The sequence below is a fragment of the Leptosomus discolor genome, chromosome 16, assembly GCF_034619465.1.
Source record: "Leptosomus discolor isolate bLepDis1 chromosome 16, bLepDis1.hap2, whole genome shotgun sequence".
In the NCBI taxonomy this organism is placed as follows: Eukaryota; Metazoa; Chordata; class Aves; order Leptosomiformes; family Leptosomidae; genus Leptosomus; species Leptosomus discolor.
In genome coordinates this window covers 388001-413300 of record NC_141406.1, presented here as the reverse complement: position 1 = coordinate 413300, position 25300 = coordinate 388001, and the positions used below count along the sequence as shown (strand labels likewise).

General features: G+C 63.7%; 1 protein-coding gene across 1 annotated transcript; it reads left to right on the top strand.

Moving 5' to 3' along the window:
- Window positions 1-3710: 3710 nt before the first annotated feature.
- On the top strand, window positions 3711-23986 carry SCARF2 (scavenger receptor class F member 2). The gene is made up of 11 exons (XM_086474375.1): window positions 3711-3910; window positions 10041-10099; window positions 12046-12147; window positions 12461-12980; window positions 13096-13314; window positions 13732-13860; window positions 16153-16256; window positions 16341-16458; window positions 17937-18058; window positions 22251-22403; window positions 22782-23986. Exons 1-11 carry the CDS (start codon window positions 3711-3713, stop codon window positions 23984-23986), a joined length of 2931 nt encoding a protein of 976 aa, XP_086330501.1.
- Window positions 23987-25300: the final 1314 nt, after the last annotated feature.

Here is a 25300-nt window from a genome sequence, read left to right as displayed (position 1 = left end):
CTGGCAGCTGAGGCAGCATCTCCTTTTTCCCCTAGGTCAGACCCTCCACTTCTGGTGAGCCACCCCGAAGCCAAAGAAGTGAAGTTCAGGCTTTCCAGACAAGTTCACCTCCTGCCTTTTGTCTAGCTAAGAATCCCATGCCTTAAAAAACAGCCGGAGGAGCAGGGAGTGTGGCTGGAGCATGGGGCCAGGCCTGCTGGTACTTGAAAGCAGCGCTGGTGCAGGCAGCGGCTGGGCTCCTGGTATTTGGAGAAGGAGAGGAGATGTGCGCAGGATGCTGCGGCAGCGGCGTGGAGCACACTGCTGCCCTGGGCTCTGCCGATATGGCTGGACCCGGGGCTGGCTGGATGCCCGAGCAGCTGCTGCCCGCTGCAGGCTTCTGCACAGAGCCCGGGCACCTGCGTAGCCATTGCAGGAGCAGATGCTGCAGCCTCCTTGCCAGCAGCTTCGTGCATCTGGCCAGTCTGGCCAGCACAGAAAGGACAGCTCTGCAGCAGGTCTGAGGTGCGTGTGCTGCTGGGTGCAGGGGCAAGGGTGCTGCCTCCTGTCTACCCGAGGCACTGGATGCACTTGCAGCACCCCAGATCCCTGTGTTCCCAGCAACTTTTGCCTGTGCTCAGCCAGAAAACAGCAAAAAAAAGAAATTTTATTTCTGGGTGCGGTGACCCAACCAAACCCTCCCTCTATCTCAGGCTTTCCCCACCCTGCTCAGTTTTAGCTCTTGCTGCTAGAAGCTGCTTTCTGCTTGTCCTGAGGGAAGAGGAGACATGAAACAGTGGTGGGCTTGCAAGAATGCTGGCTACAGCAGCAGGGGGAGTTGCAAGGGGAAAGAGCCCATATCCTTGCAGCAACCATCTCGGCAGTCTTGCACTCGCGTGCCGTGAGCAGCCCGAGCACACACATGAGTGGGGGCTTCTTCCAAGGCGCAGAGCCTGGTTGCGTCCCGGCAGGATGGTGACGAGGGCCTCGTATCGTATGATTCCCCCTGCCCGGCCGTGCAGTCCTGCCCGCTGAAACAGCTGCAGGGATTTTGGAACCATCGACAAAGTAACATATTTTTCCTTAGTTTTGTGTTTGGAAATAGTGTAGTGCTGGGGTTTCTTTTCTCGCTGATGTTTTCCAAAACACAGCTCAACAGGAGGCGAGCACCTGGCGGGGCCTTTCCAGCCCAAAGTCTGAAAAAGGAACTGTGAATGGTGGTGTCAGCGAGAGCATCAAGCCACGCTCGCAGGGCGCTGGCATGAGGACCAAAGGCAGGGACAACAGCCTCGCTGTGACCCGAGGGAGCGGCAGGATGGGCGGCCGATACCCGTGGGTCATGCAATGCACCAGCCCTGGCAGCACCAGCCAGCCCAGACTGATACCCCCCCAGAGCACTGTAAATCCCCCCTCTGCCTCCTCTCGGTAGCATCCTCAGCAGAGGGGAAAAAGGGGGGGGCTACCCAATGGTCACAAGCCCCTTTGAAAGCTCATGTCTGACAAGGAAATTCGGTGGGTTATACTGGGTAAACCACCAGACCTTTCCTCTGCACCAAGGATGCTGCCAGTGGGACGTTGGCCACAACCTGCCAATACACCCATGGCACGGGGAATGGGGTAAAGGCAATCTCAGGCATGGTCACTGCCAGCCAAGTCCTCACCGATGGCCCCATGCTGACATCACTCAGAGGGAAGGAGGAATGTGCTCAGCTTTGCCTTCCCAGCTTCATGCCACAGAGGGTCCTGGCTGCTCCCTGCTCTGGCATCACACGTGCAAAGGCCACAGGGTGCCTGGGCTCGCTGCACCCTGCCCAACAAGGTGCTGGACCAGGGTGGCACAAACCCGGACTGTCAAAATTGCGGGCTGTCGGTGGCTTCTGGGGCGGTCTGTGGGGCACAGTCCTGTAGATTGGAAACCGCCTGGACGCTTTGCACAAGCTGCTGCCCGTGGATGGGCATTAGGAGGTCGACGAGATTCTTGCAGCCACATTTATGGGAACGTAACTGGAAAAAAGTAATTCCCACCAGTAAGACCACCAGGGACTTCCCCTTTGCTCGACAAAGTAATCCTGGGGCTGGGAAGGTGCTCAGGATCCCCCAAGCCTTTCCAAAAGGATGCTGCGCAACTCATGCTTACTGTGATGGAGGCTCCTATCCACAGGAAACCCCCGGAGGTGTGTGGTCCTTGGACCCAGCCCCATGGGAGGTGCACACTGTCCATACGCCCTTCCACAGCTCCCTGGGTGCAGCCAGCACTCAGCAGGAGGCTGATGCAGGCATTGAGCTGCTTTTGTGCTGCCACATGGGAGCTGGTGGGGCTGTCCTCCACCCGTGCTTTCACCATGCAGCTCTCGGATGTCCCTGTAGCTCAGGCAAGCTTGAGCCATCTCTTGCAGTGACATTAAGCTGAAAAGCCAGCTGACACAGGGTGGTGGCTGAGGAAGCCCTGGCACATCCAGTGTTGCTGTACTGTCAGGCAGAGGAAGCTTTTTGACCGGGCTGCCCCACCGGGCGTGGGACCACTGTGGGTGCCCACTGTGCCCCCCGATTCCCAGCTGTGTCCTCATGGGCAGCTGCTCTGAAGCCCTTCTGTCCCTGTGCCGTGTCATGCTCCCTTGGCTCTGCCACTGAAGGCACCACTTGGCTCCAACAGGTCTTTGTGTGGCTCCCAACAGGCTGGTCCAGGGGCTGTTGGACACCCGGGACTGCCAGACACATGGGGATGCCAGACCACCAGGACAGCTGGACCACCAGGATGGCTGAACCCTGGGACTGTCACACATCTGGGGCTGCTGGATCACCAGGACAGCCAGATCCTGGTTGTGTCGAGCACCTGGAGTTGCTGGATCCCCGGGTCAGCTGGATACTGGGGCTGCTGGGCCCTTGGGACCCGTGGGACAGCCACATCTCAGTCCTGTCGCGCACCCGGGGCTGTCAGATCCCCAGGACAGACAGACCCTGGGGCTGTCGGGCACCTGAGGCTGCTGGACCCCTAGGACAGCCCGACCCCGGGGCTCTTGGGCACCCAGGGCTGTTGGTGCCCTGGAGCTGCTGGATCCCCAGGCCAGCCAGATCCCGGGGATGTTGCACATCCGGGGCTGCCAAATCCCGGGGAGAGCCGGACCCCGGGGCCGCCGGACTCCCAGGGACTCCCGGTGTCCTGGAGCTGCCAAAGCACCACGACAGCCAAACCCCGGGGGCTACCGGACCCCGGGACCATCCAAACTCCGCAGCCATTGGACTCTCAGGACTCCCGGGCACCTGGGAGCTACTGGACCCCCGGGCTGAACTGGAAGCCAGGACTTCGCAGCCTCCCCCCGCCCCACCAACCCTCCGCCGGTTCCGCGGGGCTGCCCACCCGGTAGAGACACCCCCCCCCCCCTCTTCCCCTCGCCACACACCCCGGGGGCCGTCGGGGCGGTGCTGCCCCGCGGTTGGGGAGGCAGCAGCCGGCGGCCCCCGGAGCCTGGCCCGCCGTCAGGGGAACCAATGCGGAATTTCCTGGCTGGCGGCGGGGCCCCTCCCGCCGCTGCCGAGAGGGGCGCGGGGGAGGCGGCGGCGGCGGCGGGTTCGCACTGCGGCTTCCGCCCGCCGAGCAGCGGCCGGGGCAGGGCGGGTACCGGGCACGGCGGAGCCGGGGCGGGGGGGAGGGGGGGGGGGGGCTGGGTTGCGTTTCGGGGCGAGGAGGGGTGTGTGTGTGTGTGTGCGCGGAGCGCCCGGCCCCGTATGGGATGGGCCGGGTCAAGCCGGGCCCCGCCGCTCCGATGGTCATGGCGGCCCGTGGGTTGCGCCCGCCCCGCCGCGCCCGAGCCGGAGCCGCGGTGCTGCTGCCGGTGCTGCCGGTGCTGCTGCTGCTGCTGCCGCTGCTGCCGGACGGCGGAGCCGCGCAGGAGCTGAGCCCCCGCGGCAGGAACGTCTGCAGGGCCGGCGGGTAGGAACGGCGGGGGCGGGCAGGTGTGGCGGGGGCGGGACGGGACCCCCAACCCCCGCCGTTCGGGGGCCGGGGCGCGGTGGGGTGCGGCGGGGCCGGGGGATCAGGACCGGCTCTCACCCCCGCCCCCTCCGCTCGCCTCCCCCGGGCCAAGCGCGGCGCTGGGCGCCTTCCAAGACAAAGTCCGGCTGGTGCGGGGGGAGCCGGGCGGTGGGGAAGGGGCGCAGAGCTCAGCCCGAGCCGGGGGGGTGGGGTGGGGGGGCGGTCGTGATCCCCGGACATGCTGCGGGGAGTCGGTGCTGGGCGCACCGGGGCCGGTCCTGCTCACCCTTGGGTCAGTCCTGCTGGGGCGAGCTGGTCCTGAGTGCCCCGGGGCGCGTCCCGCACTCCGTGGCGGGCGGGCGTGTTGCGGGGAGCCGGTCCTGGATGCCTCCGGGGCCGGTCGTGCACACCCCCCCCCGGGGCAGGTTCTGCTGGGGGAAACTGGTCTGGGGTGCCTCTGGGGATCGAGTCGTGCTGGGAGGGGGTGCGATCCTGTATCCCCCGGGGCCGGTTCCGTTGTGGAGAGCCGGTCCTTGGGTGCCTCCGGGGATCGAGTTGCACCGGGGGGGGGGGGGGGGAGCCGGTCCTGCACCCCCCGGGGCCAGTCCCACCGCGACGCCTGGGCTGGCGGGATGCAGGATGCTCTGGGTATCCTGGTGGAGCTGCCCCGGGCTGCTTGGGATGATGGACTCGGCAGCTCCAAGACGCTCGGGTTTGGCTTCAGCAAATGGGTGCTGGCACTGCCTGGCTGTCCCCGGGGGTCCCATCCTGCCTGGCTGGCTGGGGCTGGGGCCCCAGGAGGTGGCAGTGCCTTGTCCCCACTCCCAGTGCTCTCCGTGTACCACAGGTCGCTTTGCAGAGCATCACCTTGGGCCAAGCTCCTCTGCAGCGCTGGGGCTTGCTGCTGGCCGGGCTCCTCGGCCAGGCTGGCCCCAGCAAAGTGGGGGAGAGCGCCCACAGCCGCTCCCTCCCAGCTAGGAGAGCAGGATCCCCTGCCCTTGATGGGGGGCCCAGGCCATAAATGCACCTTTACATCTCGCCCGGGAGGTCAGACGAGTCCACAAGGAAAACATGTGCTGCGAGCGAGAGGGGCCACATAATGGCTCCATTCAGCAGGGCCGCAGGGCGCTGGTGCCCCCTCCTCAAATTACAGGCTGAGTTTCCTAAGGAGGCATTTCATGAGCCAGAGCTGTTCCTCGGCAGAGGAGGATGCGGAGAGCGATCCCTCCCTGGCTGCTCAGCTGGTTCCCAGAAAAATCGCCACCACATCCCAGGGTGGCAGAGGGGATGTGAGCAGTGACCCCCCCCACTGTTCCCAGCATTCTGCCCCACATGCTGGGGATGGGGTGGCTGGGTGCTCCCCCCTTGCAACGGGGACCCCCACCCTATCCCTGCTGGATGGGGGTGGGGGAGATGCTGCACCCAGCACCATAGGGCTCAGACTCGCTGCTTGTGCCATCTGTGGGTGCTGTGGGGTGGGCGAGAGGCACTTGATGGCGAGGAGGACGGGGCGCACAGGATGGGCAGGTGGTGGTATCCATCCTCCCATGGTGAACGGGGCCTGAAGGCAGCCTAGGAGCCAGACAAGGTGGGGAAGGGATGGTCCCTAGGATGCTGAGATGATGTTTGTATCGTTTTCCACCCCTCACCCTTCTGCAAACTCTTCTTCCCTCCCCACCCACACACCTAGCACCCACCCCCACCTTTGCCATGCTGCTCCCCTCAGCATGGAGGAAGCTGCATGTCACCATCCAAACCATCTTGGGGGCCCCAAGAACCTGGGGTAGGTGCTGCAGGTCCTTCCCTGTGCCTGGGGCCAGGGGCAGCCAGGCTGGAGGTGGCCTGGGGAGGAGGTCCCAGTGTCCCCTGCCTGAGATTGGTAAAGCTGCTGGTTGGACTCTCGGCCATGTGGCTCTGACAGGAACATCCAGTCATCCCTCAGAGATGCTGGCTGCAGGTTTCGGAGGGCTCAAAAGGATTCCGCTTCAGCCGCTCCTGCGACCCTTGCTATTCCAGGAACTGTTTAGGGCAGAAGGAAGAGGCATATTTGGGGCCTATTTGGTGTTAAAAGTTTTGTGTACTAAATGCAACTTGCTCCTGAATTTGAAGCTCTTTTGTAACCAGTTACCCGTTGGCACGACCCTCTCCAAAGCTGACGTTTGAGATGCAGGCTGTTGGGAGCCCTGCGCACGTGGGCGTTGCTTTGTCCCTGTCCTGCTCTCACTAATGCTCTCTTTTGGGTAATCGTTGGTTTTTAACTGATTTTTCTTTTCTTTCTCTGCCTAAAGGGTTTCTGTTTACATATGCAATCTCCTCCTGCCTGCACCAGGAGATCTCTGTCTTTGCCTGCACCCGAGGCTGGATTCAGGTTGGGGAGCTGCGGCTGGCATTGGCTGTGGGGGGGATGCTGCTGGCTGGGACCCGGTGGTCCCAAGAGCCCTGTGTGCCACAGCTGGGTGGCATCGAGTGATGGATGACACAGAGAAAGGAGCTCAGCACCGGGGCGATGCTCGGGAGAGCAGTGGGCTGCGGAGTGCTGGGGATGGCCATGGGGCAGGGGAAGGTGACAGCAATGCTCTAGGCTTCAGGGACACGCTGTGTGCCCACAGGGCTCCTTTGCAGCTCCGGCTGGCGGGCTGAGAGCGGGAAGGTCTCACTTGAGACCACGGGCAACAGCTCCCACCTGAGCTCCAGGGTCTCTCTCCTGCTTTCGGGGGTGTGAGCCCACTCCTCGTTGTTTAGGGGGGCTGCGTTGATCTGGAGCTGCCCCTCCTGCCTCAGGAGCCCTCTCCATAGCCGTAGGTCAAGGGCATGTGCTTCAGGGAGCAATGCACAAAATTAATCCTGAAGAAAAATGCTCTGCATCTGTAGAACCCCCCGGAGCATTTGCAGAGGTCCCACCGATGCTCAGCATGAGCAGGATGTGGCCATGTGCCCGGGGCAGCGCTGGCGTCGAGCGCTCGTCCCTGCAGGTCACGGCTCCGGCTCTGCCCACGGCCCCGCTCCTTTTCCTCCACATCAGCAGAGCTCCCAAGCCCTGGCCGTATCTCAGAGGCAGCTTTTCTTATTTTTTCCCCAGCATTTGTTGTGCTTTGAAGAAAAGAAAAAGAAGTAGAAAATTTGTTTGCACCGTGCCTGTCTGCGGTGGCAAGTCCATGTGGGCCAGGAGCAAGCTTTTAAACAGATCTCCCAGTTATCCCTGTTCCAGTGGTCACGGGGTGTGTGGCGTGAGCCCTCTTCGGAGGAGCTGAGACCACAAGGTGTGTTTTAGACCCGCACCCCGATGGGTGCTGGTCATCTCTGCAGCCAGCACAGACCCTACCTGGGGCTGGCTGTGCTTGGGGCCCGGTCCATGTGCCGCACTGGGAGCACCAGTTACCCAGTGCTGCTTCCCAGATGCCTCTCCTTGCAACAGGAGCTAGTTGATTTGCTGTCAAATCTGCTGATAAATGAGGCGGGGGCTGAGCAGAGGGGCACGGGCTGCCGTCGGCGGGCACAGCAATGGGGAGATTAGCTATCAGTGAGAAGATGAGCACGAATCCCGTGTCCAGCCAGGCGGTGGGTGGGCTGGGGGCCCGGCCGGTGATGGTCACGGTGCCGCTCGCCTCCTCCGGCTCGCAGCAGGGGAAGGGTTTTTCCTTCCTGCCACTCTGTTTCGGCGGCTCCCGGCTCCCCACCGTCAGCTTGGGGCTTTCCTCATGGGCGATGCTTTTTGGTGCATCACCCATGATGCCCGTTTTGGTGGCCAGGCTGAGCTGTTGGAGGGAGGAAGTTTCCCAAGCAGAGGGGTTTCCCCTTGCAAACCTGCGACAGTTTTGTCTGAAAACCACCAAGCACTGAATTTCTAAAGGGTGGAGTGGTGAAAGCAGCCCCTGGTGGGACAGCAGGTGCTGTGGCCATGCCGTGGGAGGGTCAGGGCAGCGTGGACCCTTCCCTGCCTGTGCCTGAGCATCCCAGCACAGCTGGCGAGGCTTTTCGGGGTGGGCAGCCTGAAGTCTCTTGCAGAGAAGAGACTTGTCTCCAGCCCACCCGGTCCTCGGGAAGGTGATTTGGTGGTTGACCCCCCCCCTTTGCCATTAACACCAAGCATCCCTGTGCGTGCTTGGCCAGAGCAGAGCCCCCCACTGCAGCCCTGGGGTCCCCGCGCAGGGGGTACACGCCCTGCCGTCACAGAGTCTTGCGACTGCTTCGACAGGCTGAATAGATGGAGCTATTTTGGGCTCCGGCTGCAAGGCATTTTTTCCAGGCCTTGAATCATTTTTGTGGTTCTTTTCTGCCTCCTTTCCAATTTTTCACCATCCGCCACGAAAAGGGGGACGCGATGCTCCCGGCTCGGCCGCGCGGGTGCTGCCCGCCGAGGGGCCAGCGGTGGGAGCTGCGTCCAGCCTTCCCGGTACCCGCGTTTGGCCGGGGGGCTGCTGGAAGCTCCCTCCCCGGCCCCAGGACAAGGCAGTCTGGCAGCCAGACACGGTCCTGTGACTGCGCTGGGGTTTGAGCGAATACTTCCTCGCTGTCTCCTCCTCCTCTTCTGCATTTGTTACATATAAAGAGGAAAAGAGAAAAAAAAAAAAAAGAAAAAAAAAAAAGAAAAAGCAAACCGCATTCCAGGCTGCGCCGCCAGACCAGCCCGGGTGAAGTTTTCCTTGACTGCAGCATCCACTCGGACCATTTATAACCCTCCAGCATCGCTCCTGTTGCCGGCGGACACCAGGCAGTGCAGGGCACCCCGGGGATGAGCGGGTCACCCCGGGGATGAGCAGGGTTCCCCCGCTGCGGCGTCACAGCCCAGGGAGCGTTCCCCACGCCTGGGTTCCCCACAGCACGTTGTGAGCCCCCAGCCATTCACTTCTGGGGGTCACTGAACAAGTGTGGGTGAGGTGTCTCTGCTTAGTTCTCATCTGTCCCATCCCAGCAGGGAGCGGAGCATCCCTGGCTGAGCCTTCGAGGGGGTCTGAGACCCCATCCCGGTGTTGGCTGGGGTCAAGCTTGTGCCAAAATGGCTTTGGCTGATTATCCTGTGTGTGGTGCTCCCTGGAGGTGGTGGCACCCCAGGACACCCAAGGGCTCGGGGACACATCCCAGCTACCTGCAGTTGGCATCGCCCAGCTCGTACACGGGGGACATCCCCTGGGAGCTGGCTGTGCTCCAGCCAGCCCAGCAGGGTGGTCCCAGCCTGCCTTCAGGGTGCCCTCCCCGGGTCACCGAGCGGCGAGCCTGGGGTTTAGGTCGTGTTCGGTCTTTCTGCGGCAGCCAGATGGCACCGAGTGGAACTGCGGGTCCCTGGAGCTGCACTGCCCAGTGCTGACGGGGCAGGGCTGAGCCGAGGGGGCACTTGCTGCCCCTGCACCCATGGGGGGGGTTGCAGCTGCTGCCAGCGCCGCAGGGGTCCTTCCCGGTCTGCTCCTGGCTCCTGCTGGTGCCTGGCACAGAGGGTGGTGCGGGCAGGCAGAGCAGAGCAAGGGGGTGCAGGCAGGCAGCGGGGTGCAGGCAGAGGAGGGCAGCGGGGTGCAGGCAGGCAGAGAAGAGCAGAGCAGTGTGGGGAGGTTCGTGGTGTGGGCATTGCTGGCCCCCACTCACCGCAGCACCCTCCTGAGCTGGGAGGTCCAGCACCAAGGGGAGACAAGCCAGGCGTCTGGCTGCAGGCACCGTGCCACCCCTCCCGGGAGCAGGCTGCTTTCCCAGACCCTCAGGGGGCAGAGCCATTGGTTTTCCCCTGGGACATTTAGAGACATTTTTCCCAGCTTTTGGGTGGTCAACGATAATAGTTGCAAATGCGACTGCTGTTGTTTCATCCCTCCTGATTGATGGGAGGAGCTGGTCCTGTCCTCACTGCCAGCGTCGTCGCCTCGGCTGGCTGCTGGGGCATCTCAAGCCAGTGCCCATGGGACCCCCCCAGCAAACCTGTGCTCCCTGCGTGGCGGAGGGAGAACCAACAGCTCTCCTTGCCCCACAGGGGAGCCAGGGTTCAACTGACCAGGAGTGGGACCTCTCACTGTCATGGCATCATTACTCTCAGTGGGTTTTTGGGAAGGACCAGGGACTTTTGAGGATTGTAACAATTTGTGGTGCTTTTTTTTTCCCCCTGCAGCTCCTCGGTGCTCGTGTGCTGCCCAGGATGGAGGCAACAAGGAAGCGAGTGTTTGATAGGTAAGCACGAGCATTTTGCTTCGTTGGACACTGCTCATCTGCCCATCCTTTGCTGAGCCCTCCTGGCCTCACCACCACCGTCAGGGGCCACCCTGATGTGCCCCATGGTGGGCACCACCTATTCTGGGGACCTCTGCCTACAGCCGGGCTCCCCGGGGATGCTGGAGACTGTCCTGCCGCCCTGCGGTGCTCGAAGCCAGCAGCGTGTGGATGGAATGGGTGCTCAGCCCCAGTGCTGGGGTGCTGGTCACAGAGCCCAGCCCTAGGGTACCCCCTGCCCACACAGTGATGCCCTGGGGTGCCTCAGCTCCCAGTGAGCTCCTCCCTGGAGAGCATCACCCGCACTCCCAGGCTGGGGGGTTTCTCTCCACACCAGCCAGCTTTGGGTCTAAGGATTTGGGGGTGCTGCTCTGGGACCCAAGGGACAGCGCGGTGTCCTCTTGGGTGAAGTGTGGGGACAGGGAAGGTGCAGCTGCAGGGATGGGACCCAGAGATTTCCCAGGGGTTCTGCAGCAGCATGGGGAGCCAAGCCAGAGCTGCTGGTGGAGTGGAAGCCGCCAGGACCAGGCACGTGTCCATCGTGGCCCCACTGGGGAGAGGCTTCTGGAGCAGGCAGGCTGTCAGGCAGGGGCCACTGAGCCTGCAGGCAGGGTAGCTCCAGCTGGGGCCACGCCAGGCATTACAGCTCTTACTGGGAGCCATGGCGAGCCCGGCGTGGTTGCTCGGTATGGAGCCCCAGGAGCTCTCATCCCCTGTGCTGCTGCCACGATGCAGGAGGCTGTTTTGGGGTTCCTGTGCTACTCGCCGCAGTCTCGGCTGGCCGCGGGGCTCCGCTTGCCCCAGGAGAGCCGGAGGAGCTCTGTCTGCGCACCGGGCCGGGGCCTCAGCAGCTTGCAGCCGGCAGCGAAGACCACGTAACCGACTAACCCACCGTGCATGAGCCCTCGTAACCGCTCGCTGCATGTGTTGGGCACCCGCCCGCCGGGAACGGGAGGAGGACAGGGTCTGCCAGGACAGCGGGGGGAGGACGGTCCCACCAGTGAGCTGTCCCCATCTCCTTGCCCCCCCCCAACCTGCTCTAACCATTAGACTCACTGCTCCTAACCTGTGTAATCTCTCTATTTTAGGGGTTTCTATAGTATCCATCACCGTAGGTCTAAGAACTCCCAGGTAAGGTGGATGGGATGGGTGGTCTGCTCTCCCTCTCCCGGTGGCTGAGGAGGCTTGTCCAGGGGCCGTGCGGGATCTGCCTGCGCCTGCCTGCACCGCGGTGCTGCCTGTCCCACATCCTGCGCCTGCCCCGCTCTGGGCATTGGCCCCAGCGCCAGGGCCCCTCAACAGGAGAGGGGCTGGTGGCATTTGGGGGCTGGTGGCCTGTGCGGGAGAGGCAGTGGTGGGGGTGGCAGTGACACTGCTGCGGTCCCTGAAGAGTGCAGGGAGGGGGACAGGGGGACAGTGCTCGTGTCTGCCTGCAACCCCCCCCACCCCACCTCCCCGTTCTCCCCTGGCACCTGCAGGCAGCCCCTGCCCGGAGCTGCCTTTGCTGGTGACACGGAGCTGAGCGAGGGACGATGCCACTGAGTGCAGCCAGTGGCAGGGACGTGACAGGGCTGGGCTGGGTGGCAGGAGGCTAGTCGCCAGGATGGAGCCGAGCTGGGTGGCAGGACACTGATGACAGGGACGAGGCTGAGCTGGGTGGCAGGAGGCTGGTAGCAGGGATGGAGCTGAACCGGGTGGCAGGAGGCTGGTGGCATATTTCTGGTGAGTGTCCCATCCAGCCTGCCCGGCTGCTTGCGAAGGACGGTCCCAGTGCCACAGCTCAGCAGCACCCGGAGTGCCACCGCACACCCCTTCCCCTGCTCTGCAGGGCCAGGGGGGCTTGGGAGGGAGCAGGAACGAGCCCGGTGGCACTCATGCTGATACCTGCCATCTGTCCATCCGTCCAGCCGTGTGCGAGGGGAACTTCACCTGCAAGGAGAACGAGGTGTGCGTCAGGCCTGGCGAGTGCCGCTGCCGCCACGGCTACTTCGGTGCCAACTGCGACACCAGTGAGTACCAGCAGGCGCCCGCGTGTCCTCGGCAGCGTTTGCCAGGGTGGCCCTGGGGTGCTGGCTCGTCCCAGGGTGACTTTCCAGAGCAGAGCATCAGGGATGGGGCTGCAGTTGCTCTTGCTATGCCCTTGCCTGTCCCCCTGGCTTTGTCCCCAGGGCATCATCCCTTTGGAGGGGTCTCCTCTGAGATCCAGTGCACTGGGAGGAGGCGGGGCGGCTGCAGTCGAAAGGTCCCGTCGGGCCTGGGGGGTCTCCACTAGTGGTGGGGTTGTCCCATGGGCAGTGCCGGGGCTGATGGCTCTGCCCACAGAGTGTCCCCGGCAGTTCTGGGGTCCCGACTGCAAGGAGATGTGCAGCTGCCACCCCAACGGGCAGTGCGAGGACGTGACAGGCCAGTGCACCTGCAACCCCAACCGCTGGGGTCCCAAGTGTGAGAACGTCTGCCTCTGCAAGCATGGCAAGTGTGACCAGAAGACGGGCAAATGCACCTGCGAGCCCAACTGGTGGGGACCCCAGTGTTCCAGCTCCTGCTATTGCAGCCACAACTCCCAGTGCGACCAGCAGACGGGCAACTGCCTGTGCCAGCCCGGCTGGTGGGGCCGCGGGTGCAACAACCAGTGCTCCTGCAACAACTCGCCCTGCGAGCAGTTCACGGGGCGCTGCCAGTGCCGGGAGCGGACGTTCGGGCCCCGCTGCGACCGGTACTGCCAGTGCTACAAGGGCAAGTGCAACCAGGTGGACGGGACCTGCACGTGCGAGCCGGGCTATCGGGGGAAGTATTGCCGGGAGCCGTGCCCGGCTGGCTTCTACGGGCAAAGCTGCAGGAGGCGGTGAGTGGCCAGACCCTGCTGGGCCTGATCCGGCAGCGTGGGTTCGGTGGGAGGTGGCGGGAGCAGGTTCCGGGGACGCTGCGCCGGATGACGGGCTGCCCCTCGGCCGTCGCAGGTGCGGGCAGTGCAAGAGCCTGCAGCCGTGCACCGTGGCGGACGGGCGCTGCCTGACCTGCGAGCCGGGTTGGAACGGCACCAAGTGTGACCAGCCCTGCTCGCCCGGCTTCTACGGGGAGGGCTGCGAGAAGCTCTGTCCCCCCTGCAAGGACGGCCACACCTGCAACCACATCAACGGCAAGTGCTCCCATTGCAACCCGGGCTGGATCGGAGACCGGTGAGTGCGGCTGGGTGCAGAGCAGGGCCCCGGCGGAGCGATGCCTGGCCTCCCTGCTGCTCCCTGCCTGGGGACCGTGAGGGGGACCGGGGGTGGCTGGGGGGTTCTGCAGCCAGGTGGGGAGGGAAGAGATGGGCTGAGCCCGCTGGCACAGCCGCGGGACCGGAGGGAGCCTGAGAGGCCCCTGACCCGTGCCCCTGCATAACGTCGGGTGCTCATGATGGGGCTCAGCTCTCAAGCTGGGGTGCTTTTCCGTGGGATCTTGTGCCCAGGATTGGTCCTGAGGCTTTGCAGCACCAAAACGGGGCTGACAACGCGCAGCCCCATCTCCCCGCCTGCAGGCAGGAGGACCACGGCGTTGCCGGAGGTCCCCAGCAGCTGGGGGGGCTCCAGCCGCCTGCCCTCATCCCTCCCCAGGTGTGAAACCAGGTGCCGGAATGGGACGTACGGGGAGAACTGCGCCTTCGTCTGCAGCGACTGCGTCAACGGCCAGTGCCACTTTGAGACCGGCCGGTGCCTCTGCCACCCTGGCTCCCACGGCGTCTAGTAAGTGAGCCCCGGCGGGGGTGCTTTGGGGCGCACCCCAGGGTGCAGGTGATGCTCCTATGCGGCTCCCAGCCGAGAGGTTTCCTGCGGTGGAAGCGCTCGTGGGCAGTCGTTTGGGTAGTTTTTGGGGCGGAGGGGGAAGGATGCGCTCACGGAGCTGTCAGCAGCAAGGTAACGCTTTAGGAAATGCCTATTTGGCAAAAACAAATGCCGTCGACAAAACAGTGGTTTGTTGGTTTGGGTTTTTTTTAAAGTCCAGGGTGGAATTTCTAGCTGAAAAGAGAGTGAAAACCACATCCCAGAATAGCAAACAGCCTCATGGGCATGGCATCCGCGGGGTGCTCCTGCTGCAAGCTGCGGCTCCAGCCGGGGTCTTCCTCACCCCCCTGGAAGAGCCCCCCCAATCCTCCCCCTTTCCCCCTGCCTAAGCAAGCAGCACAAGGGCTCTCGGTCTCCTGCTCTCATCCCCTGGTGTTTTTTTCCAAGTGTGGGGCTGAAATGCTGTTTGAAAAGGCGAGGGAAGTGTTTCCTACCCAGCCGGGGCATGCAAACAGCTCCCCCAGGTCCTGCCGGGTGGTGCTCGGGTTTTCCCAGCGATTAACTGCAAAGGTGATGGCAGCGGCAGGCGTTCAGAGCTGGCATCCTGCCCGCACCAGCGTTCTGCTCAGGGCATATAAACAGGGAGCGTTTGCATTTCGGGGGGGGGGGGTTTGGGGGGGAGCTTCGCCAACCAGTCCCAGCTGGGCGCTGGCACCAGCTCAGGATGCCTGGCCTGGGTATCGTTGCCACCTTCGGAAGCAAAGGCAGAGGTAAGCGGGTCCTGCTGCTCACCGGGGGCGTGCGGTGGCACTTTTGGCATGGCAGCGCGGGAATTAAGCTGTTCTGAGACCCCAGCACAGCACTGGGAATGTGGGGACCGGGGCTGCTCAGGGTACAGCATCCCAGCGCCGTAACCACAGGCTGAGCTGTGCCATACGGGTGCACACCGGGCGGGCTCGGGGACTTTCCCTGTGACTACATGCAAATGAGTGTTTTTATCAGCAGCGTGTAATTTTGCTAAAAAGGGGGTGATTTGTGGAAGGAAGGCAGAAGCGATGTCCTCACCGTGCGGGGGTGACCTCTTGGCTCTACGTCAGGAGGAAAAGCTGCTAAAATATTTACAGTGTGCACGAAACGCTTTGCCTCCTCCTCATCATTCCCAGAGGTGTTGGGACCCTCTTGGAAGAAAATGCCCACCTCTGCTCTCCCAAAATCTCAGCCTGGGGCAGAAATGTGGGTCTAAATAGTGGGGTGAGGAGGTTTGGGTTGCCAGGGAAATACCCCAGCTCCCGTCCCGGCACAGTGCTCGGAGCAGCTGCGGGGGCTCAGCGCCCGTCCCGGCGAGCACGCGGCGCCTGGCGGGCACGAGGCTCGCCGGGGCGGTGCTTTGCAAGTCGGCAGAGCGTGAAATGGGCTGAGCCGCCTCCGGGCATGGCGCCGAGGGCGGGGGGCAGCCGCGTCCCCCGGGGGAGCGCGTTGGGCTGAGGCCTGCGGGCTCCTTACGGCTGCAGCTGCCGGTGAGCAGCTGGTGGAGGGTTTGGTGCCCAGCAGCACCACGGGCATCCCCCAAATCCTCCCGGGTCCTGCGCCAGAGCGCCTGGCCCCGCACCGGGGCAGGAGGTTGGGTTGGTCCTGCCAACAGCAAGAGCCCCGGTTGCTTTGGCGTGTGCCCGGCGCCTATTTTCTTGGCCCCTGCCCTTGACGCTTGCAGGTCGTGTGTCCCCGTCGCCTTGGTGGTGCTGCCAGGGAGGAGATGATTTTACCGGCAGTGGGGATTTGTCGCTGGGCTTAGCCGAACCAGGAAGGTGCCTTGGCCCACTCCGTTGGTTTTTTCCTCTGGGAGGCCAAAAATATAAAAATAAAATCAATCTGGGCACTTTCCCAGCTTCTGGCCACCGGGGGGGGGGGGGGGGCCTGTGGGTGCTGCGGTCACGTCAGCACCGAGCTGGGCTGGAAGTCCTGCGCCTGACCACTGGGTTAACGACCTTTTGTAATTGCTGTGCCTAATTGCGAAGCCCTGGGCGGGCAGCAAGGGCGTCTGAGCTCCAGCTGCGCCCAGTCTCCCGAGCGATGGGCAAAGGCACTGGGCGGGGGAGGGGCTCGGGCGCCCTGGGGATTAGGGGGTCCCCCAGGGTGCAGGGAGGGGGTGGGGGGGGCTGTGTCAGAACAGCCTGGAGAAGTGCCCCTGCTTTTCCCTGGAGCACGGAGGGTTTGGGAGGAGGCGAGGGCTCTCACCCAGCCCCTTCCCTCCAGCTGTAACCTGACGTGCCCGCCCGGCCGCTACGGAGCCAACTGCGCCGACGCCTGCAGCTGCCACGACGGCGCCTGCGACCCGCTGACGGGCGCCTGCCACATGGGTGAGTGCCGGCGGGCACGCGGCAGGGTGCCGGGCTCTGCCCTGCGGCCGTCCCCAGGGCTGACCGGCCAGTTTTGTCTTGCAGAGGCCAACCAGCGGATGGGGGTGATCGGGGCAGGAGCCCTCCTGGCGCTGCTGCTCATCCTCCTGCTCTCCCTGCTCTGCTGCTGCTGCGTCTGCCGCAAGAAGGACGAAGCCCGCGGGTGAGTGCCGGGGCTGGGCAGGCTCTCACTGGGCTCTGGGGCCCCGAAGCCCGAGCAGAGAGGGGAGCTGTGGGACATCGGTGACAAGCGGAGGGCTGGGACCAGAGCCGGGGATACAGGGACCGCAGTGGGACAGTGGGGAAACTGAGGCAGAGCAGCACTGCCCACCGTGTGCCCTGCGAGTCCCTGGGGACTGGGCAGGTCCCGCTGCATCCTCAAGGCATCACCCAGTTGGGGGGGGCTGATGGAGGTGCTCGGGGTGAGCCCTGCCTGGGGAACCCCTTCCCCGCTCTCCCTGCCCTTGTTCCCCTCTCGTGGGCCATCACTTCATGGGACCCACCAGGTTCCCTCCAGTCTCCAGGAGGCTGGAGCTGATCTGCAAAGGGAACCCTAAAATACCGTGAGGGCATCAAGACACGACTGAGACCCCCCAAAACAAGGCCCTGGGCCATGGGGTGAGACGTGAGGAGGTTGATGGGCTGCGGCGCTGCCAGCTGTCCCGCACGGGGACGTTTAGGGCAGGGACGGCGAGTCCCTGCAGCAAGGTCGGGATGCTGGCAGCATTTTGGCGGCACCAGGTGACATCCCACCACGGGGACAGGGATGGGGACAGCCCCATGGCAGGGAAGGGAAGGCCGGTGCTGCTCGGCAAGGGATGAGCGGGCCGCGGGAGCTCCTCCAGCTGCAGAGGAAAGCCTCCCCTCCTGCTGCCGGCCGCTGCACAGGAATTTTCCAGAAGCCTCCCCTTGCAGCCCTGCGAGCTCAATCCCAGCCCAGCACATCTGGCTTGGGGAGCCTGGGGGGCTGCGCGTAATTATCCTGCAGATAAAAGCACAAACGCAGCCCCGCGGGGTGAAGTATCGCACCGGGAGAGGGGAAACGTCTCAGAATAGTTTCCTCTCCCCTGGGGTGCCCAGACCTCTGCGATGTCCCCAGACAGCTGGGTCGCACCGTGGCAGCCCCTTGCTGGAGCCTCCCAAGGGACCGTAGTGGCAGTGGGCATGTCGCAGGTCGCCTTGACACAAAGCCACTCGCTCCTGCGGCTGCAGAGAGTTGCTTGAACCCTCGGCCCCGGGAGACTTCAAAACCAGAGAGCAAATAAAGAGAAGCCACGTGTTTGGTTTGGGGTTGGGATGATTTCTATTTTTTTTTTTAAAGATTCAGGGTCTTGGCCGGGTGTTGCGGGTGTTTTGGGGCCAGGCTGCCGACGGCCATGGCCAGATCTGGCCTTGCCACCGTCCCCTGGCCCTGCCGCATCCCAGCACGGTGCAAGCTGGTTCCCCCGGGCTGGCAGCAGCCCTGGCAGGTCCCCAACCCCCTGTGCCCTGAGCACCCCCCTGCTTTGATCTGCCCCATTTTCCTGAAACCCCTTTGCATTTGCAGCGTCCCTTGACTCTCCCCATCTCCCCGTGAGGGCTGACCCCACCGCGAGGCGGGGGCCGGTGCCTCTCTGACGGGGCTGTCACCTTCTCTTGCAGCTCCAGCCAGGACCCGGCAGCGGCCAAGAAGCCACCGAGACGCTTGTGCGGGCGTTTCAGTCGCATCGGCATGAAGCTCCCGCGCATCCCCCTGCGCCGCCAGAAGTTACCCAAGGTCGTGGGTAAGGTGCTGGGGTTTGGGGAGGGGGCAGAGAGCCGAACCCCGGGGGGCTTTACTCCTGGCAGGCAGCTCACCAGCCCCAACCGCAGGGCGGTGAGCACAGCAGAGTGGTGATGGGGACACGCGGGTTCCCGGGACCGTCACGATGCTTGGTGCGAGCTGCCTGGCTTGCAGGGCTCAGCCCTTTCTCATTCTGCAGTTTCTGGATCTCAAAACATGTCGTTTCGCTTTGCAAGGGTGGGTAACTGGTGCCTGGAGCAGTGCTGAGCTGTTTTGGGAGGTTTTTAGGTTCCGCAGGGAGAGGAACGGTCCCTGTCACGGCAGCGAAACACCTTGTTTGCCCTTTTAGTCCTGACCTAACCCTGCCGCAGCTTTGCATGGAGCCAGAGCATCCAAGCTGGGGCCAGAGCCCACCCTGCTGCTGTGTGCAGCAGAGTTGAGGATGGAGGGGCAGAGAGTTTGGGTGAGCTCCCCACGCTGCTTGGGCACAAACTGGGCCCGTAGGGGGTTGCTCTCTCCTGGCGAAGCCCCTGACCTGGAGCTGTCTGGGCTCTTGGGGACACCCCTGCATCCAGGCAGCCGGAGGACACTGTCCCCTGCACGCTCCAAAGCTTCCCTGCGCTCGTCCTGGCATGAGGAGCTGGGGGTGTGCTGCCTTGGAGAGAACCTCGTTGAAAAAATGCGGGTGCGAGGGCAGCACCGCCCACCCTGCGCTGGCATGGGGCTCAGCCCCGCGCCCCCCCTTCCTGAGCCCAGCACCTCCCTGGGCGTGCGGTGCCAGTGCGGTGCCCCAAGCAGCCACATCCAAGTGTCCAGCGGCTCAGTGTGAGGCCAGATCCCCCACCCCGGGTGGGACACGGAGGTGACCCCCATCCCAGCACGCTGCGCCGGAGCTCCAGCATCAAAGCGGGGGGGGGAAGTGACTCCTCACCGCGGGGGGCACGGCAAAGCTCGGCCCCAGAGCGGGGTGTGCCAGGGCCGTAGGAACATTCCTGCTGCAAGGATAACAGCCGATGACTGAGGCCGTGTTTGTGGAAGGGGCCAGGCAGGACTCGGGGAGGACAGAGGGTGCCTGTTTGCAGCGAGGGCAGGGGGGCTCCGGGAGGCGGCTGGCACCCACCCAGCTGCTCTGGGTAAACAGGGCGGCAGCAGCCCCAGGAAAGGCTGAGGATGCTGCACCGGTGCCGGCAGGGTGCTCAGGATGGTCTCAGGACCCGGCAGGGCTGGGGCTGTTCCCGGAGCCTGGCTGTGGGGCTGGGGGTTGTTATTTCACTGGAGGGAGCGGCTTTGGTCAGGGCTTGCCGCGTGGTCATCCTGTTACCCTGCACGGCGGAGCCAGTTTGGGTTTTGGCAGCTCCCGGTCCCTCTGGTGCGTGGTCCGGCAATGCCTCCCGCGGGAGGGGGACGCCCCAGGGGACAGAGACCTGCCAGGGTCCCTGCAGCAGCTGCGTCCCTGTGCTGCCTGGTGACCATGGTGCCACGTCAGCATGTGGCTCCGCCTGGAAGCCACAGTGGCCAGTACACAGTGGCAGAGGCCGCCTGTTCCCCGCATTGGTCCTGCCCCAGCAGGAGGGTCCAGGGATGGTGAAATGCCCTGTCCCAAATGCCAGGTCCATGTTGGAGGTGCTCAGGACTCTCTGGGGATGTCACGGTGGAACTGGTGCTGGCTGAAGCTGAGGACAGTGGGTAGCTGGTTGCTCTGGGTCTGCTCACATCCTTGCGGAGGCACCGCGGCAGCCGTGTGTTTGCTGGCACTGGGTAGGATTTCACCACTGGGCTCAAACATGATCACGGTCACCACCAGCAAGCACAAGCCCACATGTGGTAGAACTTTCCCAGGTGGGACAGCAGGGCTTGAAGCCCCACCGAAGCTTGTCAGGAGCCTGGAACCCCAGGTGCCCCCCTCGAAAGCTGCTCCCCAGCCTCGGCACCAGCTTCAGATCCGCAGCATCTCGCTGGGGATTGCTCCTGAGCTGGCAGCCCACGCAGCCCCGACACCGGCGGCCGTCGTGCCAGGGTTTGGGCGTCCCTGCGTGCGCGAGTTTCGTGGGGTTTTCTTCTCCAGGCGTCAGCAGTAGCAGCGTGGCTCTTGGTTGCGTGTTGCCCCACGGATGCCGGGGCAAACCCGAGCTCTGCACTGCACAGTGCCCGCTTCTGCACCCCACCGCCACCCCTCCCCTCCAAGCAGCAACACTCAGCCAGCCCCGAGGGTGATGCTGATCACGGGGAACCTGGGGATGAGTGGGAGGGGGCAGCCATGAGGGCTCCGGGGCCACCCCGCCGTGGCCCTTCTGTGGCTCCTCGACACTTTGTCCTGGTCTTGAGACCCGTCGGCTGCTGCTCAAGCAGGGCTGGGGTCGGCAGCCTGGTGCTGTGGCCCTGGGAGATTTCAGGGAGCGGCAGCGGGAGGGGACCTGCGGGAAGCACCCATGTTTCTCCCAGCCCCATCAGCCCGTGCTATATCGACCAGAGGAGATAAATCCCACGCAGAAGCCCCTGGGCCCGGCTCCAGGTGTGCTACACATCCACTTTTTATCCTTTGGCCGTGTCCTGGGTCTCACTTGAGTCCCGGAGATGCCTCGTGGCCGTGAGCCCCAGCCGTTCATCACGCCTCCTCTCAGGAAGCGTCTCCCTTCATCCACTTCCAGCCGGCTGCTTTTCATTTTCCCTTTTTGGTTTTTATTACAAGGAAAGCCATGTTGAAACTGCCGCTTCCCCCTCTCCAGGCCGTTGGCTCTTGAAATATCGCTGCTTTTTTTTTTTTTTTTCTTCCTTTCTCCAAGAAGCCAGACTGTGCAGGGGCAAGCATGCATCACTGCCATCATTTTAGTGACCCTACAGCTCTGAAGCCAGATTTCCTAATAAAGAATAAATGTTCTGGTGGGCATCCCAATAACACTTCAAGTTATTTTGTCGTAAAACAGGGATGTGGTGCAAGAATCAAACAGTCCAAGCACAAAATTGTGACTTAGATGGTTGGGATGTGCAGGCAGAGGTTACAAATACGTGGAAATATCGAGGTACAGCTGCTGCGCAGGGGGAGGCTGCCCATGCCTGGGGTTTTGCAGCCCTTGCTACAAAGCAGGGCTCTGCCTCGGCTTGGAGGCAGCTTGCCACCATCCCAGGGGACAAAAGCCACCAGCCAGGGGCTGGGGACAAGAGTATCTGGTGCTGCCTGGCTCTCTGGGAGGGTCTGTCCCCTCCACCCAGCTGGGGGCTGTCCTGCAGGTACCCTGAGGACGATGCTGAAGCTGCGGACACCTGGGGAAGCCCCATGGGGTGGGCTGGGATGTGAACTTATCCAGCAAAACCCCTTAAAAATGATCAAGCAGATCTTGCAGCCCAGACAACTGTCACTGCTCAGCTTTTTTGCCTTTTTTTTTTTTTTTTTAAACAGTTGAAACAGAATTTTTTTTTAACACCAAGTTTTTCCCCTCTGGTGGTTTTTCTCTTCCGCTCAGCTTCTCTGCAGGCAGCCCCCGCAGCCGAGGGCGCAGCGCCGGGGCGAGGTGGGGGATGCTCCTCCTCAGCTTCAGGATGGGAGAAGCTGGCAAAGGGATTGAAAAGTGGCAGAATTGGGAAAAAAATAGTGATGCGCATTCCCCCTGCCTTAGGCATCCTTTTACCGCCTGCAGAAGCAGAAGGAAAAGGAAAATGCAAACGGTGATGCTGGAGTGGAAATTAGTGCAATTAAAGCTGGCGGCTCGTTTCTTTCCCTGGGAAGGGGACGGCCACAGCGCCGACTGTCTTTGAGGGGTGGCTGTGCTGGGTTGTGCAGCCCCTGGGTGACCACCAGGACTGTCACTGGGTCCTTGTGGGACCCAGGGGTTTGGGTGGCTCGTCCCTCCACCACATGCATCCTCAATTTGGGCAGCTGGAGACCTGCTGTGGAGAGGGGGGATAGATGGGAGGTGCCAGGCTCGCATGGGCTCTGCCGTCCACAGCCACTTGTCCCCAAGCATGGGGGATGCTGGTCACCACCATTGCGGGTTGACGGCTTCTGTGGGTGCTTGGCTGGGGGACCTGGTGGGGTTGTGGGGCTGTCCCCATGCCTGGGGTGCGGTCCCTGTCCACAACACCCACCTGCAAGTTGGGCAGCGGGGAGCTGTGCAGCCTCCCACCCTCCTGGCTGGTGTGGGGGCTGGGGGGGGTCTGGCAGGACGGGCACTGACAGCAGTTCCTTGCCTTTGCAGTGGCCCACCACGACCTGGAGAACACCCTGAACTGCAGCTTCATCGAGCCGCCCTCCGTGGTGGAGCAGCCTTCCCCATCCTGGTCGTCCCGCGGCTCTTTCTCCTCTTTCGACACCATGGATGAGGGGCCGGTGTACTGCGTCCCCCACGAAGGTGAGCAGGCGGACAGGGCGCTTCCCCAGGGGGCTTCCCAGCTATCACCAGGGGACACCTCCTGCTCAGGGGAGAGGCATCGCCCTTGCGCGGTGGGGACCACGTCACCCTGGCTTCTCGTGCCCTGGGAAGGGCTGTGGGTGCCAATGTTGCCTCTCCCGTAGTTTCAGAGCTCCCCCTTCCAGCGTTTACTGCTCTGGGGTTGTTTTAAGAGCCCTCTTGTGCTGGGATCCCTGACTGGGAGGAAAGAACAGGGGGACCTGGGGACACGCCGGGGTGCAAAGGTGGGATGCTGTCCCACCGCGCTGTGGCAGCATCTCGATCCTTCCCCTCCCCGGGCACATCCCCTCCTGACACCTCCGTGCTCTCTTCCCACAGAGAGCATGGGGGACAGCAGGGACAGGGGGACACCCGCCAGCCCCAGGGACAAGCTGGTGGCCCCGGCCAGCGGGGAGGAAGCGGGCGAATACACCTTCCTGAAGGAGACAGGCTCTGTCAGAGCCTTCCCAGCTGACAGCAGCGAAATGCCCCTGCTCAAGTCCTCAGACAGCGAGCGCTCCTCGTGTGGCTCAGGCTCGGCCAGCGCTGCACTCTACGCCCGGGTCGCCCGTCTCTCCAAGCAGTCCAAGGAGGAGGAGGATGCCACCACCGAGCCCCGCAGCTCTGGAAAGCCGCCATCCCCAGAAAGGACCAAGCCCCGTCCCCCAGACCCGGCCACGAAGCCCAAAGTCTCCTGGATCCACGGCAGGTACAACTCCGGCCAGTCCAACTCGTTGCCAGCACCCAGCCGGTCCCCGGAGCGAGCGGCTGCCCAGTCTGGCAGCCCTGAGCAAGGCCAGGGCTTGGCCAAGAGGAAGAGGAGCCCGAGCGAGACGTCAGCCGGCGTGCAGGGCAGAGCAGAGGAGAAGGGCGGCGTGCGGGGCAAGGAGAAAGCGCAGAAGCAACCAAAGGAGCCCGGTGTCCCTGAGGGCAAAGCCAGCCTCGCCGGGGAGCCCCAGTCGCCCTCCAAGCCCAAGCAGAGGAGCAAAGCCAGCTCAGAGCCGTTGGAGAGCATCAACGGGGCGGTGCAGAACACCTTCCGAAAGATGGGTGCCTTCCAGCCCGAGCGGCGGGTCGGGGACAACAGGGATGCTCCTCGCAGCCCCGGCGCCAGCAAACCCCGCTCCGAGCCCCTCCATCCCCACCTGGCCTCCGAGCTGGCCGCCCAGCTGAAGGAAAAGACTCAGAGCCTCAACAAGGGGGATGGAGGCACGCGGGCGAACGGGCTGGGCACCCAGCGGGAGAAGCCCACCCCTCCGCAGAAAGCCAAGCGCTCGGCGGCCGCCGGCGGCCAGAAGACCAGCAAGCCCTTGCTGCCCACTTCTCCCCACCTGCAAAAACTGATCCCCGGGGCCGCCGAGCTGGCAGCCGGGGAGCCCAAGCGGGTGGAGAAGCCAGGCACCGGCAGTGGCCAGGACCAGGCTGTCCCCAACGAGCAACCAGCCAAGAAAACCCCCATTAAAAAGCCTCCCAGGAAGAAGAGCCGAGAAGCCAGCCTGGAGCCGCCCAGAGCAGCCACCGTGCCCGCTCAGGCGGTGCAGTGACCGGGAGCTGGCCACCGGCCCCACACTGGCCGGCCACATGCCGAGAGGAAGGACGTTTGCCGGCACGGCCAGCGGACATGGAAGCCTGGACTGGGCAGAGGGCACTGGAAGAGCCTTGAGCCTCCCTTCCCCCCCACTCCATCTCTCTCATACCCCTTTTTCCTTTAGTCTCCCCTGCCCCAGGACCTGGTCCTCCCCCTCCATGCCCTGCTCCCTACCCAGGTCTGGCAGCTCGCCCTCCCCGCGCAGGGCAGGACCACAGGGAGCCGGCCCGGCTGCCAACCGGGGGGGGCCCGTGCGTGGCATATCCCCCCCCCCCCATCTTTTTTGTAGCAGTATTATCGATCGCATAAGCAGCGCTTGTTGTACTAGACGTACCCACGGTATATTCTGCAGTAACGGAGCCGCTCGCTTCCCACGCCCCACTCCGGTCTGTCGGGCTCACAGTGCACAGGAGAGGGAGGGTGCTGGTGCTCGGCACCCAGGGCATCGCCGCGGACGCGCCCTGTGTCCATCACTGGCAGCAAGCCCCGTTTCCCGGCACCCTGGGCTCCAGGCGCGGCTTTCCGTTGCCTGTCCCGCCGCAGCCACACCGTGCCCGGCGTGGGGTCGAGCTGGTTTCGACCGATGCCACCCTCCCGTCCGGCCCTGGGGTTGCTTCTGGCCAGGAGGAACGCACTATTTATGGACGGAGCTGGATGCCCTTCGGGCTCCTGCGTCCCATCCAGCGGAGCTGGGGAGGTTAGTTTGGTACGACAGAGCCTGGCACCTCTGCAGAGCGCTTTCCTAATAAAAATGTATTTCTTCCGTAGCCAGGTGCCGTCTCTCCGTGCCCCAGGCTCCCCGTGGGCAGGCGACATGCTGGGCATCACCTGGCCTTGCTCGGGTGCTCAGCCCAGTCCTGAGCGGGATGCAGTGGGGAGATGGATGACCTTGTGGCAGGTACAGGCAGGGGGTGACAGGCAGGTAGGCAGGGTGGGGAGGCAGGTCCCTGCCGAGGCTGCTGCTACCAGCTCACCTGGCAGCAGAGACCAGCCCTGGGGGCAAGATGAGGAGCCCCTCATCCCCTCAGTATCCAGCATCCTCCTTCAGCCCAGCAAGAGCCCCCAGGGGGTGGACTGGTCTTGTGGTCAGACCCGCTCCAGCGTAGCCAGGATTGGACCCTGGGGCTTAAGAGGGCGCTGGCCACTGGGCAAAGAGAGTCCCCCCAGGGCTGGGTGCTTGGGGTGCTGGGACATAAATGTGGGGGGACATGGGGGGCTGGCAGTGGGGTGCAGGGCTCTGACCCCAGCTTTCCAGCCCCCTGCCGAGGGG